The 20476-nt window shown below is 32.6% G+C and overlaps 1 protein-coding gene across 2 annotated transcripts in view; it reads right to left on the bottom strand.

Annotated features, from left to right (window-relative positions):
* Positions 1 to 542: 542 nt before the first annotated feature.
* LOC124360350 (polycystic kidney disease protein 1-like 2) overlaps positions 543 to 20476 on the bottom strand; it is a 64436-nt gene continuing 44502 nt past the window's right edge. For both annotated transcript variants that reach the window (XM_046813904.1, XM_046813905.1), the window contains 2 exons: positions 12585 to 12814; positions 543 to 1287 (listed from right to left, as the gene is read on the bottom strand). In XM_046813904.1, coding sequence (XP_046669860.1) covers positions 544 to 1287; positions 12585 to 12814 — 974 coding nt within the window. In that variant the 3' untranslated portion in view covers position 543. The remainder of the gene's footprint in view (positions 1288 to 12584; positions 12815 to 20476) is intronic.

Below are 20476 nucleotides of genomic sequence, written 5' to 3'. Positions count from 1 at the left end.
AACGTTATTGAATTTAAGGACAAAACGCAAAAGAAAAGTAAACTAACAGGAAAAATTGTAACACTTCGTATTGGTGTTATGGTTGTTGCTCTAATTTTAATCTTTTGATTCTTGTGCCAAGATGAGCATTTATACCAAATTTCAGGTATCTAAACCCTTTCTATCAAGAGTTATCTTAATGATGGACAGATAGTGATAAGAAATATGTTTACACTTATAGCTCATAAAAAACTAAGTCCAGTTAACAGTAAGGCATTTATTTTTTTATATAGTGGTAACAATCAGAACTATGGATTTATATTATAAAAGTAAAACACAACAATAGGTACAGAACTACCTTATAACAGTTAAAAACATCCAACATAATTAAATGGATTCAAAATTATACATACAATTAATTAATTGTATTAAGTACCTAAATATAAAGTAATTGTTAATTAAGATATAGAATACATAAATATTTAATTCAGTTTAATTTATCAAACCTTTTTATTACTTACTTAAGTTAATGAGTACAAGGTTAAAAAGTAATTGGAAACAAATTCAATTTTTGTTTCTTTTTAATAATTTGTTTGATTGATATAAAAGAAAATTTATGAAATTGAAATCATCTGAATGTTTCAGTTTATGCCAACGAGCAATTTTAATATAGTACATAAATATTATAATGAAAAATGACATAAATACACCTAAAGAAACAATCTTAAGAAATACAAATAGCGTTGCATGAAGTTGTGCAATCTCTGTAGGTTTAAAGACAATTCGGTGATATTTTTGTATCAAAGTGTATATATCTAACATTGAATATAGATTTAAATAGAAAGCTAAAAGATAAAGAGTTATCAAGTATGATATTAGCACAGGTATTAGCCAACGTATCAATTTGAATGAAAGTATTATTGTGTAATAATAAGTTATTATTGCTCTACCAAAACGCAGTAACATAAGTAAACGTATAATAGCTATACACAATAGGACTGACAGCCATATCTGTAACTGTACGAAATATAACATAAATGTATCAAAGTCAAAATAAATATTCATGCCTTGTTTTTCGAATGACGAAACATAACTGTTAAGTGTATAATAAAAAATAAAGTAGACAGCAAAGCTTATGAAACCGAGTAGTACTATAAGTAAACGAAGGACATCTGTTACACTCGAGAGATATTCAAATAGACCTTCTCGATTAATGTGCGAAAGACAACGGTAAAGATAAAATACAATGTAACAAATATATATAATTTTCCAGACATTGAACACTACGATGTGCTTCACAGAGATGACCTAGAAGAAAAATGAAATAAAAAGAGTTACAAAAGATGTGAGGAAATACATTATGGCAACAGAACATTAATAATTATCAATAGTAATCATAGTAATAGTATCAATATTATTGGTTTAAAAAAATCAGGCTAAAATAAGATTAATGATGAAATCGCTCGCTGTTTTTTAACTTTGTATCTTATAATAATTGTTGGAGGTAATTTCTTTTTATATATCAAGAAAGCTAGGTTATATTGTTATAAATCAAACTTGGCTGCTTCCTCCTGAAATACACTAACTATAATTTAGCAAATGTTATTAAGTCCGTATGTCCAAATTTTCCATATGTTTTCGAAGCTGAGTGCTAAGCACAGATCAAATTCTTTCTTTCTTATATAGTTGCTTCGTTTATTAACTATAATACAGTATATATTGTTTATACTAATAAAAGTGTAGGAACTTTCAACAGTTTTATGTCTAAACTAGTTTGAAATATAAACGTGTACGAACAATATGTAATTGTGTGTGTATGTTTATGTGTGAATATGTGTTTTTAATATGTAGCCATTTTTAAGTTTCTAGCAGATCAAAAGATAATTAGTTTTTCTTTTGTCAGATATTCAAACCAATAGTAAAAAATTAAAATGGAAAATACATAATATTAAGTTTAACTTAAGACCCTTTAACTAATATTATTTTAAACATTGCATATGGGTTTGCTTAGCATTTATTTATGTAATGGCCTTACGTGAAAAGATAACTGGGTTGAGTATTAAGTTAGTTTAGGATTTTTTTGTCTTATTGATGTATAATAATAAACTTACAGATGATAATGAAGCAAACAGAAATCAACATATGACAATGAACACTAAATAGGTTTAAATTTAAACACGTTTGGCCTTAACCATTTTAAATCATTGTGAAACAGTTGTGGCATAATGTAACTCTTAATTTACTGAAAACTTATGTAACTCCCCTGTGGTCTGTAATAATGGAAACATATATACTCGCGATTTACATATCAAAATATTTTTATAAGGTGCTTCAAAAGTTAACATGACATATCAATACACCCTAAAAAATCTGCAACCATTTTATTTAGTTAATAACAACAGAATATAATTTATCTCATATCTTCGTAAACCGAAGATTTAACTAGTTTGAGCGTTGTGGTAAGTCGAAAAAGGAAGCTAATACATCCTGTGTGGCATAAATATCTTACGGAGATATAACAAGTCTAATGGAGGTAGGCCAAAGCTTTTGGACTATTTTGATGACTTCACATTTAAGAATCACAGTATTTACATATTTACAAATAGTTATTTTATAAAATTGTTCCTGCCCCCCTCCAGCTGTATTTTGAGTTATAATTATTACAGTGCAGGAAGTAATTGTCAAAAATTATGCTATTCCAAACTCACAAGTTGCAATTTAAACTCACACTTCACAGTTGATGGACGCAAACAGTTGCATGCTACCTTCTAACCCTAAATTGCGTACAGGGCCGCAGCTACACTGAGTAGGGGGTGGGGGGCGGCAATGTAGTCTGGCAACGTCAGTTGATGAGTCACTACTGTTTGCGCGTTGTTTAGTGACTGTCCACACAAATCACTTCAGTCTATTTTTATAAGCTATTGTCTTGCAGTTATTTCGCCAGTTGTTTGTACTTACGACTATCTCTGTTAATGCATTGCGATATACTTTTTTAACCAGTTAAAAGTTTGTATAAGTATTTGTAAATGTCGTGGTTTGTCATTCGTGTTACTGCTATTATCTAGAAAAAGGAACATCTATGAAGAGGAAATGAAATATCTAAAATAAGAAATGATATTAAATTTATAGTAACAATCTAAAATATTGTTTAAACTATTTCGAGATACCATCAAACAAATATATGATTTAAACATTTCAACCCAACAAAATATTAAGTTGTTACATCAAAATCACCTCTTTATTTTGTGAGATGAATCTAGTTTAAAAAATTATATTTATGTATTCAAATCCATAATGTTAACTTGTACATAATAATTTGAGTTATAAAATATTACAATGTTGATGTTCATAAAATGTAACATGTTTTATAAACGTTTATGGTTAAGAATACAAATAATTTTGATCTAGTTCTTGTTTATTGCATTTTTTAACCTTTAGCCATAAATGTAATATGTTTGAAATATTTTAAATTTAACTAAACAAAGCAATTTGTTTTTCTTTTTTATAGTACAAATTGATTTTTATTTAGATTTTATTTTTCTTAACAAGTTTAATATTTAATTATAAAGGTGTCTAATTTGTTTTTAATTTGTGAAACATCTGACACAGTTAGAAACAATTCCATTTCAAACAACATGGAGATGTTGTGAAGAAGTAACCTCCGATACTCTAATAATTCCTTTTATATTTTTTGGCAAAGCGGTAACAAATCTTATCACTCAAGGGGTCGGAAAAGTTTCATTTTTGTCTCTTTGTATATTCATATACGAAGAACTAATTTATTATAGCCTTGAAATTCTGCACGAAGCTTCATTTCTATAAAAACTTCCAGTTCGATAATAGTGGATTTGACTGAGCGTCGTTGAACCCTATCACTGAGAAGGAGGGCTTAACATTTTGTTTGTCTGCCAGGAGGATATAAACTTTTTTTCTGTATAAAAGTCTGCCAACAGGATATATCAACAACAACATGAGCTATAAAATTTAAATGTTGCATACAGTTTCAACAAAACCTGTTATGCGACACTCCGTCTTGTTACATATCATTATTCACTCCTGAGAGCATTAACAATGTTTAAACTTTACATTTATTCGTGTTCAGTAGCGTTTAAACAATTCAAAACAATATATGCTGTATACATTTATTTCAAGCCTAGTTTTTTGTGTTTCTGTCTTATAGTTTGTCCGAAACCTCAAGAGCCCTGAGCATTTGGTGATCCTCGTGCCGCATCAATCACACGTTTAGCCCAATCTGATGTCACTTTTGTTTTGATGACACACACGCTAGGGTTATTTTACTTAGGCTAACTTTTAAGTAGTTTATAATAGATTAATATTTTGTTTCTGCATTTTATTTCATGGACGTAGAGTCCAAACACGAAATGCCTACAACATTACCGACGTATCTCCGAAATTAGTGATGATCAACTCACAAAATTAAAATTCATAACGATATTGTCATATAGTTGTTAATGATATAAAACAAGAATAAAATTTAAGTTTTTTCATTAAAAATAAACAGGCATATTAACTATTCTCATTATTATATTAACCTAATCTCGTACGCTAATTACGTTATCGTTTCGTAATACGTACTATTTATTTCCTTTACTAACAAGCGCTTACTAAAATAAAGTCTAAGTAATTGATATCACAGTTTTTCATTGACTAATCTGGTTCTAAGATACGTCGGGAATGTCGTAGTTATTTTGTATTCGAACTATATTTTTATTGAATAAAATGAAAACTAAATAAAAAAATAAATATTAACCTAACATAAAATTTATACAAAATAGACAGCCTCCTACGTAAGTTATCAGCACGGAGATGGCAGGTAGGCCGGGTAGTTTCAAAAATTATTAATTTATTTACAATTAGTTTTTTTAAGTGTGACAATGGATAGTTCAGAATTTTAAAGTAGGTCACTAATTCAAAAGACCTTGCACCTCGCTTAGTTTATCAACTTACTGAGTTATCCGTTTTTCATTTTACTCCGAACAAGTGCTCTTTATGTCGTTATGGACGAAGTATAAATTGATAATTTTGTATTTTTTAATTATGGACCGAGTTAAATTGTCTGTAAGACTGGGAACGTTTTCAGATGGGTGATTAACCCACTTGTGTAAAGGATGGTGTACGTGATTAACTCGGCTTGATTTGCATTCTTTTTCAGTTAACATTTGTATTGCAATTTTAACATTCATGTTGCCAATCCATAACAATAAAGTGAATCGTGTTATAAATTCATCCATATAACTTTACTGCCAGATTAGTACTAACCCACCATCATATTCAAAATTTAAACTTAATTATCTGACTCTCTGGGTTTGTGTTAATATTCTCATTTTCATAAAGATTAAAAAATTATATGATGTATCACATATAACCGTATGTACCATTTTAGTAGTTTATATCCTCATTTATTCTATTCGTTTATTTCATAGGACAATAAAACCAGAATAGCTTGCCGCAACAAACTGTCTGGTGCCGCATACAAGAAAAATAGAATAAAGAAGAAAAGGAACTGAGCATGATGAAGGCCACTTTAAAAGGTATTTAGTTCTAACAACTTCACATGCATTAGAAAGTCCTACTCCATTATCATCCGATAATGAGTTGCCATATATCAGAAACTCCCCAGCATAAAGATATCTTTTTTAAAATCTTCGGGATCATCGATTCCAATATACGAACTATCAAACTCGGATGAATATCACAGCGCTGGTAACCTTGTCGGTGAAAATATTTGACAAATTATGCCCTCATTAACCATTTAAGTATACTATCAAATGAACACCAGGGAGAATCAACAATGTCATTTGACAAAATAACTAATATATTTTCTGCCAAAAAAAATCGAGAAAAAATATATTTAATTCAGGTTACAAATAGGTTAAAACACATTTTTTATCACTTAATAATTTACTACAAAGTTTCTATGCAGAGTTCAGTTTGTGTTTTGTTACAAAATGTTGTCTTTGTTTCGTTTTTAAAAGTATGTACGTAGTGGACTATTCAAAGTTCATAGAATGTAAAATTAGTAATGTTGGTTGTGCCATTATGAAAACATTGAACAATATCAGATTTAAGTAACAATAGTATTGTAATTTATATTATTACTACAACGTTAATACTTTATATTTCTCAAAATTATGTTTTACTAAATTCATTAAAAAAAATGTTAGATGAATAACTGTTTTGCATTGTTCTAACATTTATAGTGATAGTTGGTTACAAACTTTAGTTCTATCATTGATACAAAATCCCCAAATATAATAGTTATAATTTAGAACTTCTGGATTATTTACTAATTATTTTAGAAACAGCATTTAAAGTACTTTTTAAATTGCCGGAGTTGAATGTTGGAAAGGGGGCGGCAAATTTAGCGGTTGCCCTCCTGTAAAAATACGTTGCTGCGGCCCTAAGTGCGTACGGTAGTATAGTATATAGGAGTATTATCATATTACTAACCTAAATTAACTTTACATAATTACTTACCCCATCTAACCTAATCAGACCTATCCCACTATAATCTTACCTAACCTAATAAACCTAACCCAGTGAGATCACAAACTCCAATATTTATGATCTCAGTAGCACATTAGGATAATTTTGAAGGTATTCATTCTTTTGAACTCCACTACAAGAGTGGCCTAAATAAGAAGTCAAGATTAACACATTTATTGCTGAAGGAAACAGGATTTTTCCGGACATTTGCCATCGTTCAGTGAAACAAGAAATCAGTAACACTACGTTTCGAGATCTGCAATCTGATCTCTTCTTCAGGTAAAGAACTAACCTAATACATAATTAAAAACTAGGTTAAAATAAACAAACCATACCAAAGCGTTTTGGCACGCCTAAGTCATGAATCACAACCTACATGTTGTTTGTCAACTTCACTAACTCTATAAACATGCACTTAATATAAAACTATACAAAACACTAATCATTAAAACTGAACTACGGAATACAGGTCATAATACTCTCTCTTTTAAAACAAGCCACGGCTACGTGTGTTCATGATGTACTAATTTTGGTCGAGACCAACCTTACAATTGGAATTCATGACTCAGAATTGGGACTCCACAACTTTTCCACATTCAGGTGTGATAGATCCATAAGTAATAGCGATAAGGACAGTGGTGGTGGTGTCCTCATTGCTGTTGGTTCTTCTCTTCTTTGCGCCCAACTAACTACTTCTGTGACTGATGTTGAGTGCGTCTTCGTGAAGGTTCTTACTAAGGAATTCCCTCTCATTCTGTGTGCAGCCTATATTCCCCCTAACATGCCTATTTCCAAATATGAACGCTTTTGTGATGCCGTAATAGATGTGGCCTCATCCAATCCTGCAATCGATAACTTTGTTATTCTTGGTGATTTCAAACTGGAAAGATACGTCTTCCTGTTCGCTCAGCAGCGCCTCTCAAAGTCTTGTTGGCTTGGCAGAACTGCTTCAGCTTTATCAGCACAACAGGATTGTAAATCACCGAGGTGTTATTCTTGACCTAATTTTTACTCCTTTTACTGACACGATAGTAAGCCCAGCTGATGATGTGATAATCCCCGAGGAATTAAATCACCCACCATTAAATTTTTCAATCAACCTCAATTGTGTGAAGACCAATTCGAACCCTTGCTCAAGTCACAACTTCAGACGATGCAACTTGGATGCCGTCTTTGCCTGGATCCAGGGATTGTCTTACCCAACGGTTGATTCCACTAAAGCTGAAGAACACTTCACTATATTCTGTAGGAACCTTGCCGATGTTACCAAGCTTAACTCTCCCATTAGGAACTCCAAAAGATCAACCTTTCCCAAGTGGTTTACTGCTGAGCTCAGGCGCCTGGTGATCGAGAAGAAAACTGTCCATAGGCGTTTCAAAGACACTGGTGATCTCTCCTTATACGATTATTTTAGAAAACTTAGAAATCGGTGCAGGCAGTTAGCTGGTGAGTGCTATCGTGACTATACAAACTATGTGGAGTCCGCCATTCCTAATAACATTAAGGTTTTTTGGGCACATATCAACAATCTGAAGAAAGCAAACATCACATCGAACCTGGTGTATAATGATGTTGAAGTGGATGAACCTAGCGGCCAATGCGAGCTATTTGCTGATTACTTTTCGTCAGTCTATACCAACATGTCACTCCCATCATCTGACTTTTGTTTTAGAACTTCTGTCAACCTACACAGCCTCGTTTTAACTGCTCAACAAGTAGAATCAAAACTTAAAGCCCTTGATCCCTATAAGGGAATGGGTCCGGACTCTCTACCTCCTGCGGTGATCAAGTACTGCAGTCCAGTTTTGGCCCCACATCTCTCAATTTTTTTCAACACACTGCTCGCCAGTGGCACCTTCCCTGCAAATCTGAAGATTATTTCATCACCCCTATTTTCAAATCTGGTGAGCGATCCAATGTAACCAATTATAGGCCGATAGCCATTCAGTCGGTGCTTGCAAAGGTTTTTGAGAGCCTTGTGGTGGATAAACTTGCATTTGATCTCAAGCATGTAATCGCCGAGGAACAACATGGCTTTAGAAGTGGTCGATCGACCTCTACCAATCTCCTGGTGCTACATAACTATGTCACATCTGCATTTTCCAGGCGGAGGCAGGTCGATTGCATACTGCTCGACTTCTCAAAGGCGTTTGATAGAGTCAACCACAATCTTCTCATTTCTAAACTGAGAGGCTATGGTATAACGGGATCTCTACTGGAGTGGCTGTCAAGTTACCTGACTAATCGGGGAATGATTGTGAAGTTTGCCGGCTCTTACTCTGAAATGTTTCCAGCCCCGTCTGGTGTTCCGCAGGGCTCGCATTTGGCTCCTCTCCTTTTCAGTCTTTTCATTAATGATATTTGCGAAGTTATCTCTACGGGTTGTCTCATGTTCGCTGATGACATCAAGATATTTGTCGAAGTGAACTCTCCTGAGGACTGTCAGCGACTACAGGATACTTTAGATCATATCGTAGCCTGGTGTCAGCGGAATGGGATGGACCTGAATGCTGATAAAAGTGCTGTACTCACGTACTCCCGGCTGGACCCACCCACTGTATTCAACTACACTCTCTTCGGCTCCTCACTAAATAAAGTCTGCAGTTTTAAGGACCTTGGGGTCGTTATGTCTCATGATCTCAGTCCGTCGAATCATATCTCATGCATATGCAGCAAGGCCAATTCACTAATGGGATTCCTATGCAGAACATCGAAAGACTTTCAATCCCCAACTACATTGACAACACTGTTCAAAACCTTAGTGCGTCCGATCCTAGAATTTTCATCTGTTGTTTGGTGTCCCTACCTGACAGGGCACATTGATACTCTTGAGCGGGTGCAGATCAGATTCTTGAGGCTCATCGGACTGCGTCTTGGCTATCAGTTCCTGGAGACGCCTGTTGACTGTTTGAGGATCTCCCTTGGCCTTCCACATTTGGCGACTAGAAGAAGGATGGCGGACATCTTGATTCTTCATAAGATGGTTAACGGTGCTCTAGACTGCCCTCGTCTTCTCTCTCTTCTCGAGTTTCGAATTCCGACATCCACTCGTTCCGGGGACATCTTTTTCAAGAGGGCACTTCCTTCTCTTTACAGCTACCACAGCTGTATTCCCAGACTTATGAGAGAAGGTAATGAGGTTTCAGGTGGTGTGGAATTTTTTGGATCCTCTTATCAGTCATTTCGATCGTGCTTGGGGAAGCTACTATGGCGGGCAACTAGTTCTTAATTTGTTGTTGTTTAGCTGTTTACTGTTATTATTATTGTGTTCATATTATATACGTGTTATTATTGTTGTCCAGATTCCTATATATATATATTGACCCTAAAGTAACCCACCATTATTATTTTTATTATATAATTTTTGTTGTTTAGCTGTTTCTGTTGTTATTATTATTGTGTCAGATTTATACATGTTATTACTGTTGTTCAGATTATATAAATATCATCTCACTATAGACCATAATGTAACTCGCAATTATTATTATATAACTTTTGTTGTTAGCTGTTTCCGTTGTTATTATTATTGTGTTCAGATTCTATACGTGTATTATTGTTATATAACTTTTGTTATTTAGCTGCTACTTTTATTATTATCTCGCCCAGACTCTTTACGTATTATTATATTATTATTGTTGTTAACTTGCAATAATTATTGTTGTTCAGATTCCATGGATATCATTACACTCATCATAAACCTTATTTAAATCACCATAATCCTTTATGTTATTATTGTTATTTTTCTCTGATTGTGTTTTGATTTTGTTGTTTTGATTAATATTAAGTAAAATGCTTGGTTATGGATAGCTGCCAACTTTGTTATAAGTTATGTTGTACAAAATGGTTTACCGTTGAAATAAATAAATAAATACGTCTTCGTTCGTTTACTAACCACCTACGACTGACCAGAGGGACTAGCCATTGGTAATCGTCACGGCTGGCTAAAAGAAGATGGCGGAAATAAAAAGGAAGGGGGACAGGAATGGGCCCTTTCGTTATTATTGGTTCATGCGAGATGAACTTCTTAAAACCATATTGTGACTCCGCATTGGTTTATTACAAATATCTGATCCGTTTGATACTTTTGGTTTTCTCTTTAGTTCATTTTTTTAGAATTGGCAACCAAAGCGGCCTAATCTCGACTGATGGTTGACTGATTGGTTGGTCTGCCAATTTAATGTATGTTGCCTCAATTAATTTCCTTTTGAAGAAATGTGGTTCCCGATGTATTATGTTGGCTTCATCCCAATTCATATGATGGTCTTCGGACCAACAATGGTGGGCAATTTTTGACTTTTCTGTAAGACCCTTTCTCGTGTTTTCTTTGTGCTCTTTTATCCGTACGTTTAGTGGTCTTTTTTGTCTCGACTGTGTATTCCCTATTGCAACTACATTTTATACTGTAAACACAGTTTTTGGAATCCTGTGTGCCATTTTTTGGTTTTGTTTTTACGAGACTTTGTCTAAGAGTGTTGTGTGTTTTAAACGCGGTTCTAATGTTGTACTTTCTACCTACTCTTCTAATTTTCTCCGATAATCCCGGCACATAAGGGATTGACATAAACGCAAATTTATCACAACTATGTTTTTCTTACTCAAGAATGATTATTCTGGTTCGTTTGCTAATTGAGGGTATCCATTTCTTCTGAGATCCGATTCAATTTTCTTAAATTCTTCTTTTAGTCCATCTTTATCAGAGCACAAGCTCTTTGCTCTATCAAACAACGAGTAGGCTACTCCTCCTTTGACAGATTTTTAATGGTTGGATTGATAATTTAAATATTTGCCTGTGTGTGTTATCTTTCGAAAAACAGTTGTCTTAAGGACATCCCTATCTCTTAATACACACACATTCAAAAAGGGAAGCTTGTTTTGGACTTCCATTTCCATTGTGAGGTGGATGGAAGGAGAAATACTATTAATGTGATTCAAAAAATTATTTAATTCAATGTCTCCATGAGAAAAAATAACAAAGTATCATCCACATACCTCCACCAAATCTTCGGTTTGAACTGAGCTGAAGCCAAAGCTTTTCGCTCAAATTCCTCCATAAAGATATTGGCGAAAATAGGAGACATTGGAGAACCCATTGCCATCCCCTCATATTGACGGTACATTTTACCCTCTAACTCAAAATAATTGCATTAAGTGCATAGTTCTAACAGTTCCATTTTCTTGTTTTGTTTCTGATTTTGTTCGTTCTGTTCCTGTCCGTTTTCTTGTTCTGATTTCTTGTTTTACTGAACGATGGCAAATGTCCGGAAAAATCCTGTTTCCTTTACAATCCTTCTATCGTCAAAAATAACCTTCAAACAAAGAATTTATTGCTGGCATGACTCATGAGTGCCAGTGCCGCAAGCCTATACAGTGCTGTTGCACCTCATGAGTGCCGCGCAACTGAACTAAACTGGAACTGTCGGTATCGACCTGATGTTCCGTTGAGGCGGTTTTAGTATTGTGTGAGTGTTTAGAACATCTGTGACGACTCTGTGGACGGTCTGAATCGCACGGTGCGGCACGGCATTTATGAGTGCTACATTGCACAATATTGTCGCTTGGTCGTGGACGTACTATGGTGTTATTACCTACGTTTAGTGATAATAAGTGACTATAATAATGGCAAACGGCAAACGGCCCTTCTACACCGGGCACAAGACATATTCACATGGCGAAAGGTGCACAGTGCTGGGGGCAATCTGGAGTACCCCTATTTTGAACTGCCCCAAAAGTCAAAATACAACATTGGAAGCTGTTTTTATCCATCACAGATGTCTAATTACAGCATAAAGATAAGATTTATTTTATAAACAATTTTCAGTACAGGTATAATGTAAAATGTTTTTTACAGGTGGTAGTGAAAGTGTTAACGTTGTTCATAGTCACTCTTACATAGAATACGCAGATTAGTATAACAAACCGTGTAGTTTTTATTTATTTATCTCACCTGTCCCTTTAGGAGAATATTGCCAGTAATCTTGTACTCCACAATGAGAGTGACTTGACTCAAGAGGTCCAGTTTATTGTTGTTCATAGTCACTCTTACATAGAATACGCAGACTAGTATAACAAACCGTGCAGTTTTTATTTATTTATCTCACCTGTCCCTTTAGGAGAATATTGCCAGTAATCATGTACTCCACAATGAGAGTGACTTGACTCAAGAGGTCCAGATTAATGTTGTAGACTGTTAACTCTAAAATTACGACTCGTGTTAGCTTGTCCTGCCAATTGTTTCTTCTCAGTTCTACCAAAGTACTGTCTGCGTCATGTCTCGTAGGCCCCAATGTAACAGCATACCCTCCACGCTCATATAACTTGCCAGATTTACCTAAAATAATTATTAGTAACTGTATAACACGCATTATTATTCTATTTTCACTAGGACAATATTGCCATATCCTACAAGTTACGTGTCTGTGGCGTTTTAACAGAACTAGTCAATGTTAAATTTCTGAATGGCCGAATACACGACACTGGGGATTACCTTGATTGGAAATTTCAATGTTCTTAGAACATCCCTCACTCTGTTTTGAATAATAGTGTTCCAAGACTTGTGTCTGGAGCTTAAAACGAGTTATTTTTATGTATGATAATGACATTGAATAATACCTGTTATATGTGTTATACAGTAACTGAGGTTTTTCGTTTTTAAACTTTTCTACGATATTTTATAATATTGGTAGAGTGTATTAGGGTAATTTTAAAACAGTCTAAAAAATAATACAATTATGATTTAATCTGTTAATTCAATATTTCATATCATTATTAAATATAGTACCGGTATGTGAATATAATTTGGACCTTGATTTTATTTGTGCGAATAACATGAGCTATGTATTTGATGATTGGCAAATGCTAGCATATAAAAATTATTTAAAATTGCCATTTTCTATTTTGAATAGCTCATTTTAAGTGACAGTTTAAAATTCATTTTAATTAAAGTTATTTATTTTGATAGAACAGCTTTGAAGGTTTATTTATGGCATATAACTATCACGCTCACGATCTGTTAATTTAATTTTTTTTTTTATTATAAACATTTAACATTTGATATACTAATTATATTATCCTTATTCAGAGTATTTTTACTTTCATGAAAAAGTACCATCCGTATCAGTGTTCTGTTAATAGTTATGGCCGTAGTATTATCCCAGTTTTAATATATGACACGTTTTTGACAAGCAGATAAATTATAACTTTAGACACGGATTATTGTGGGCAGCAGATTTCGTAATAATATCTGATTATTTAGTTCAAAATGAAGAATTTAAATATACGTAAAACACACACACACACACACATATACACACACACAATAAATCAGTATATTAGAGTTTTCTTTTTTTTTTAAATTTAGATATTTTTAATATTGGTTGTAGTTTTAAAGGAGCGCAGTCAATGTTACAATGTTAGCAGTATATTTTATTGTCTTATATATAATATTTTATATATTGGTTTTAAATATTTTGATCTTATATATATATATATATATATATATATATATATATATATATATATATATAAACATTTAACATTTTCTTACTGATTCATATATTTCTTCCTATCTTTTCTGGTTCCTTTTAAATAGTTTTTAATAAATATAGCTCACTACAGTTCTTTTTAAATTTCTTTTTACTCTACGCAGACTTTTTTGAGTTTAAACAATGTTTGAATCTGTATTTTTATTTTTAATATGCTGTCGCACAATGTCAAAAACGTATCATATTAAAACTCGAATAATAATACTGCCATAACTATTAACAGAACACTGATACGGATGTTAAATTTTCATGAAAGTAAAAATACTCTGAATAAGGATAATATTAGTAGTATATCAATTTTAAAATTTTTATCATAAAAAAATTATGGTTATAAAATTTGGTTATTCTTTTATCTCATTAACATTCATAAAGAATTTCACATAAATCAGACCAGTAGATTTTGTGAGGTGGAGTATCAAATATCTAAACACCAATGTACAAAATATCCAAACTTGCAAACATAGTTTCTCACAAACTCTCGCATTCATAATAATTGAGTCAGTAAATGTTAAAAGAACCTCAGTAAAAAATAAATAAAATTTCGACGGAAGCTTTATTCTTCGCCTAAAATAATCTCAGTCACATGCATTATTAGTTGGGTAAATGTCTTATTAAATTTGTGACATGTACTAGAAGGGCCTCAGTAAATGACAGGCACTTTGATCTTGGCAACACTAATGAACTTCATTGTTTTATCAGATGTAAATTATTTAACGTTTTAAAATTAGAATACACAGCTGATTTTCTGATTCGTCCTCAAAATTATTGTCTTTCATCATTTTGAGTGTGATATGTACACATTTATTCAGCTTTAAACTCAACTTTATATTCTCAGTTATTTTAATATAGTATGGCAAACCATTTTCAGAAACGTTCTGAATACTTGTCTGATTGAAACGGTGTTTCAGTCTCCACACATGTAATAACGTCTAGGTCCGTGTAAGTTGTTTTAGTTTATATTGTAAAATTATAAGATTGTTGTATTACCAATCAGTTTCATAACGTTCTGAATACTTGTAGTGATTGAAACGGTGTGTTCAGTCTCCCACACATGTAATAACGTCTAGGTCCGTGAAAGTTGTTTTAGTTTTATATTGTAAAATTATAGATTGTTGTATTACCAATCAGTTTCATAACGTTCTGAGAATACTTGTAGTGATTGAAAACGGTGTTTCAGTCTCCACACATGTAATAAACGTCTAGGTCCGTGTAAAGTTGTTTTAGTTTTATATTGTAAAATTATAAGATTGTAGTATTACCAATCAGTTTCATTAACGTTTCTGAATACTTGTTCTGATTGAAACGGTGTTTCAGTCTCCACACATTGTAATAAAACGTCTAGTCCGTGTAAGTTGTTTTAGTTTTATATTGTAAAAATTATAAGATTGTAGTATTACCAATCAGTTTCATAACGTTCTGAATACTTGTAGTGATTGAAACGGTGTTTCAGTCTCCACACATGTAATAACGTCTAGGTCCGGGTGTAAGTTGTTTTAGTTTTTATATTGTAAAATTATAAGATTGTGAGTATTACCAATCAGTTTCATAACGTTCTGAAACATTGTTCTGATTGAAACGGTGTTTCAGTCTCCACACATGTAATAACGTCTAGGGTCCGTGTAAGTTGTTTTTAGTTTTATATTGTAAAATTATAAGATTGTGTAGTATTACCAATCAGTTTCATAACGTTCTGAATACTTGTTCTGATTGAAACGGTGTTTCAGTCTCCACACATGTAATAACGTCTAGGTCCGTGTAAGTTGTTTTAGTTTTATAATTGTAAAATTATAAGATTGTAGTATTACCAATCAGTTTCATAACGTTCTGAATACTTGTAGTGATTGAAAACGGTGTTTCAGTCTCCACACATGTAATAACGTCTAGGTCCGTGTAAGTTGTTTTAGTTTTATATTGTAAAATTATAAGATTGTAGTATTACCAAATCAGTTTCATTACGTTCTGAATACTTGTAGTGATTGAAACGGTGTTTCAGTCTCCACAATACATGTAATAACGTCTAGGTCCGTTGTAAGTTGTTTTAGTTTTATATTGTAAAATTATAAGATTGTAAGTAATACCAATCAGTTTTCATAACGTTCTGAATACTTGTTCTGATTGAAACGGTGTTTCAGTCTCCACACATGTAATAACGTCTAGGTCCGTGTAAGTTGTTTTAGTTTTTATATTGTAAAAATTATAAGATTGTAGTATTACCAATCAGTTTCATAACGTTCTGAATACTTGTAGTGATTGAAACGGTGTTTCAGTTCTCCACACATGTAATAACGGCTAGGTCCGTGTAAGTTGTTTTAGTTTTATATTGTAAAAATTATAAGATTGTAAGTATTACCAATCAGTTTTCATAACGTCTGAATACTTGTAGTGATTGAAACGGTGTTTCAGTCTCCACACATGTAATAACGTCTAGGTCCGTGTAAGTTGTTTTTAGTTTTATATTGTAAAATTATAAGTTGTAGTATTACCAATCAGTTTCATAAAACGTTCTGAATACTTGTTCTGATTTGAAACGGTGTTTCAGTCTCCACACATGTAATAACGTCTAGGGTCCGTGTAAGTTGTTTTAGTTTTATATTGTAAAATTATAAGATTGTAGTATTACCAATCAGTTTCATTACGTTCTGAATACTTGTAGTGATTGAAACGGTGTTTCAGTCTCCACACATGTAAATAACGTCTAGGTCCGTGTAAGTTGTTTTAGTTTTTATATTGTAAAATTATAAGATTGTAGTATTACCAATCAGTTTCATAACGTTCTGAATACTTTGTTCTGATTGAAACGGTTGTTTCAGTCTCCACACATGTAATAACGTTAGGTCCGGTTGTAAGTTGTTTTAGTTTTATATTGTAAAAATTATAGATTGTAGTATTACCAATCAGTTTCATAACGTTCTGAAATACACTTGTTCTGATTGAAACGGTGTTTCAGTCTCCACACATGTAATAACGTCTAGGTTCCGTGTAAGTTGTTTTAGTTTTATATTGTAAAATTATAAGATTGTAGTATTACCAATCAGTTTCATAAACGTTCTGAATACTTGTCGCTGATTGAAACGGTGTTTCAGTCTCCACACATGTAATAACGTCTAGGTCCGTGTAAGTTGTTTTAGTTTTATATTGTAAAAATTATAAGATTGTAGTATTACCTCAATCAGTTTCATAACGTTCTGAATACTTGTAGTGATTGAAAACGGTGTTTTCAGTCTCCACACATGTAATAACGTTTAGGTTCCGTGTAAGTTGTTTTAGTTTTATATTGTAAAATTATAAGATTGTAGTATTACCAATCAGTTTCATAACGTTTCTGTAATACTTGTTCTGATTGAAACGGTGTTTCAGTCTCCACACATGTAATAACGTCTAGCGTCCGTGTAAGTTGTTTTAGTTTTATATTGTAAAATTATAAGATTGTTAGTATTACCAATCAGTTTCATAACGTTCTGAATACTTGTAGTGATTGAAACGGTGTTTCAGTCTCCACACATGTAATAACGTCTAGGTCCGTGTAAGTTGTTTTAGTTTTTATATTGTAAATTATAAGATTGTAGTATTACCAATCAGTTTCATAACGTTCTGAATACTTGTTCTGATTGAAACGGTGTTTCAGTCTCCACACATGTTAATAACGTCTAGGTCCGTGTAAGTTGTTTTAGTTTTATATTGTAAAATTATAAGATTGTAGTATTTTATCCAATCAGTTTCATAACGTTCTGAATACTTGTAGTTGATTGAAAACGGTGTTCCAGTCTCCACACATGTAATAACGTCTAGGTCCGTGTAAGTTGTTTTAGTTTTATATTGTAAAAATTATAAGATTGTTAGTATTACCAATCAGTTTCATAACGTTTCATGAATACTTGTTCTGATTGAAACGGTGTTTCAGTCTCCACACATGTAATAACGTCTAGGGTCGTGTAAGTTGTTTTAGTTTTATATTGTAAAAATTATAAGATTGTAGTATTACCAATCAGTTTCATAACGTTCTGAATACTTGTTCTGATTGAAACGGTGTTTCAGTCTCCACACATGTAATAAACGTCTAGGTCCGTGTAAGTTGTTTTTAGTTTTATATTGTAAAATTATAAGATTGTAGTATTACAATCAGGTTTCATAACGTTCTGAATACTTGTTCTGAATTGAAACGGTGTTTCAGTCTCCCACACATGTAATAACGTCTAGGTCCGTGCCGCGGTTGTAAGTTGTTTTAGTTTTATATTGTAAAAATTATAAGATTGTAGTATTTACCAATCAGTTTCATTTACGTTCTGAATACTTGTAGTGATTGAAACGGTGTTTTCAGTCTCCACACATGTAATAACGTCTAGGTCCGTGTAAGTTGTTTTGTTTTAGTTTTATATTGTAAAATTATAAGATTGTAGTATTTAACCAATCAGTTTCATAACGTTTCTGAATACTTGTTCTGATTGAAACGGTGTTTCAGTCTCACACATGTAATAACGTCTAGGTCCGTGTAAGTTGTTTTAGTTTTATATTGTGTAAAAATTATAAGATTGTAGTGATTACCAATCAGTTTCATAACGTTCTGAATACTTGTTAGTGATTGAAACGGTGTTTCAGTCTCCACATGTAATAACGTCTAGGTCCGTGTAAGTTGTTTTTTAGTTTTATATTGTAAAATTATAAGATTGTAGTATTACCAATCAGTTTTCATAACGTTCTGAATACTTGTAGTGATTGAAAACGGTGTTTCAGTCTCCACACATGTAATAACGTCTAGGTCCGTGTAAGTTGTTTTAGTTTTATATTGTAAAATTATAAGATTGTAGTATTACCAATCAGTTTCATAACGTTCTGAATACTTGTAGTGATTGAAAACGGTGTTTCAGTCTCCACACATGTAATAACGTCTAGGTCCGTGTAAGTTGTTTTTTAGTTTTATATTGTAAAATTTATAAGATTGTAGTATTACCAATCAGTTTATAACGTTCTGAATACTTGTTCTGATTGAAACGGGTGTTTCAGTCTCCACACATGTAATAACGTCTAGGTCCGTGTAAGTTGTTTTAGTTTTATATTGTAAAATTATAAGATTGTAGTATACCAATCAGTGTTTCATTACGTTTTTGAATACTTGTAGTGATTTGAAACGGTGTTTCAGTCTCCACACATGTAATAACGTTCTAGGTCCGTGTAAGTTGTTTTAGTTTTATATTGTAAAATTATAAGATTGTAGTATTACCAATCAGTTTCATAACGTTCTGAATACTTGTTCTGATTGAAACGGTGTTTCAGTCTCCACACATGTAATAACGTCTAGGTCCGTGTAAGTTGTTTTAGTTTTATATTTGTAAAATTATAAGATTGTAGTATTACCAATCAGTTTCATAACGTTCTGAAACACTTGTTCTGATTGAAAACGGTGTTTCAGTCTCCACACATGTAATTAACGTTCTAGGTCCGTGTAAGTTGTTTTAGTTTTATATTGTAAAATTATAAGATTGTAGTATTACCAATCAGTTTCATAACGTTCTGAATACTTGTAGTGATTGAAACGGTGTGTTTCAGTCTCCACACATGTAATAACGTCTAGGTCCGTGTATAGTTGTTTTAGTTTTATATTAGTAAAATTATAAGATTGTAGTATTACCAATCAGTTTCATAACGTTCTGAATAACTTGTTAGTGATTGAAACGGTGTTTCAGTCTCCACACATGTAATAACGTTTAGGTCCGTGTAAGTTGGTTTTAGTTTTATATTGTAAAATTATAAGATTGTAGTATTACCAATCAGTTTCATAACGTTTTCTGAATACTTGTTCTGATTGAAACGGTGTTTCAGTCTCCACACATGTAATAACGTCTAGGTCCGTGTAAGTTGTTTTAGTTTATATTGTAAAATTATAAGATTGTAGTATTACCAATCAGTTTCATAACGTTCTGAATACTTGTAGTGATTGAAACGGTGTTTCAGTCTCCACGACATGTAATAACGTCTAGGTCCGTGTAAGTTGTTTTTAGTTTTATATTGTAAAATTATAAGATTGTAGTATCTATTACCAATCAGTTTCATAACGTTCTGAATACTTGTTCTGATTGAAACGGTGTTTCAGTCTCCACACACATGTAATAACGTCTAGGTCCGTGTAAGTTGTTTTAGTTTTATATTGTAAAACTTATAAGATTGTAGTGATTACCAATCAGTTTCATAACGTTCTGAATACTTGTAGTGATTGAAACGGTGTTCCAGTCTCACACATGTAATAACGTCTAGGTCCGTGTTAAGTTGTTTTAGTTTTATATTGTAAAATTATAAGATTGTAGTATTACCAATCAGTTTCATAACGTTCTGAATACTTGTTCTGATTGAAACGGTGTTTCAGTCTCCACACATGTAATAACGTCTAGGTCCGTGTAAGTTGTTTTAGTTTTATATTGTAAAATTATAAGATTGTAGTATTACCAATCAGTTTC

Source organism: Homalodisca vitripennis, chromosome 4, assembly GCF_021130785.1.
Source record: "Homalodisca vitripennis isolate AUS2020 chromosome 4, UT_GWSS_2.1, whole genome shotgun sequence".
Taxonomy (NCBI): Eukaryota; Metazoa; Arthropoda; class Insecta; order Hemiptera; family Cicadellidae; genus Homalodisca; species Homalodisca vitripennis.
Note: the sequence above shows the minus strand (reverse complement) of the source record. Positions and strands in the feature narration are given on the sequence as shown.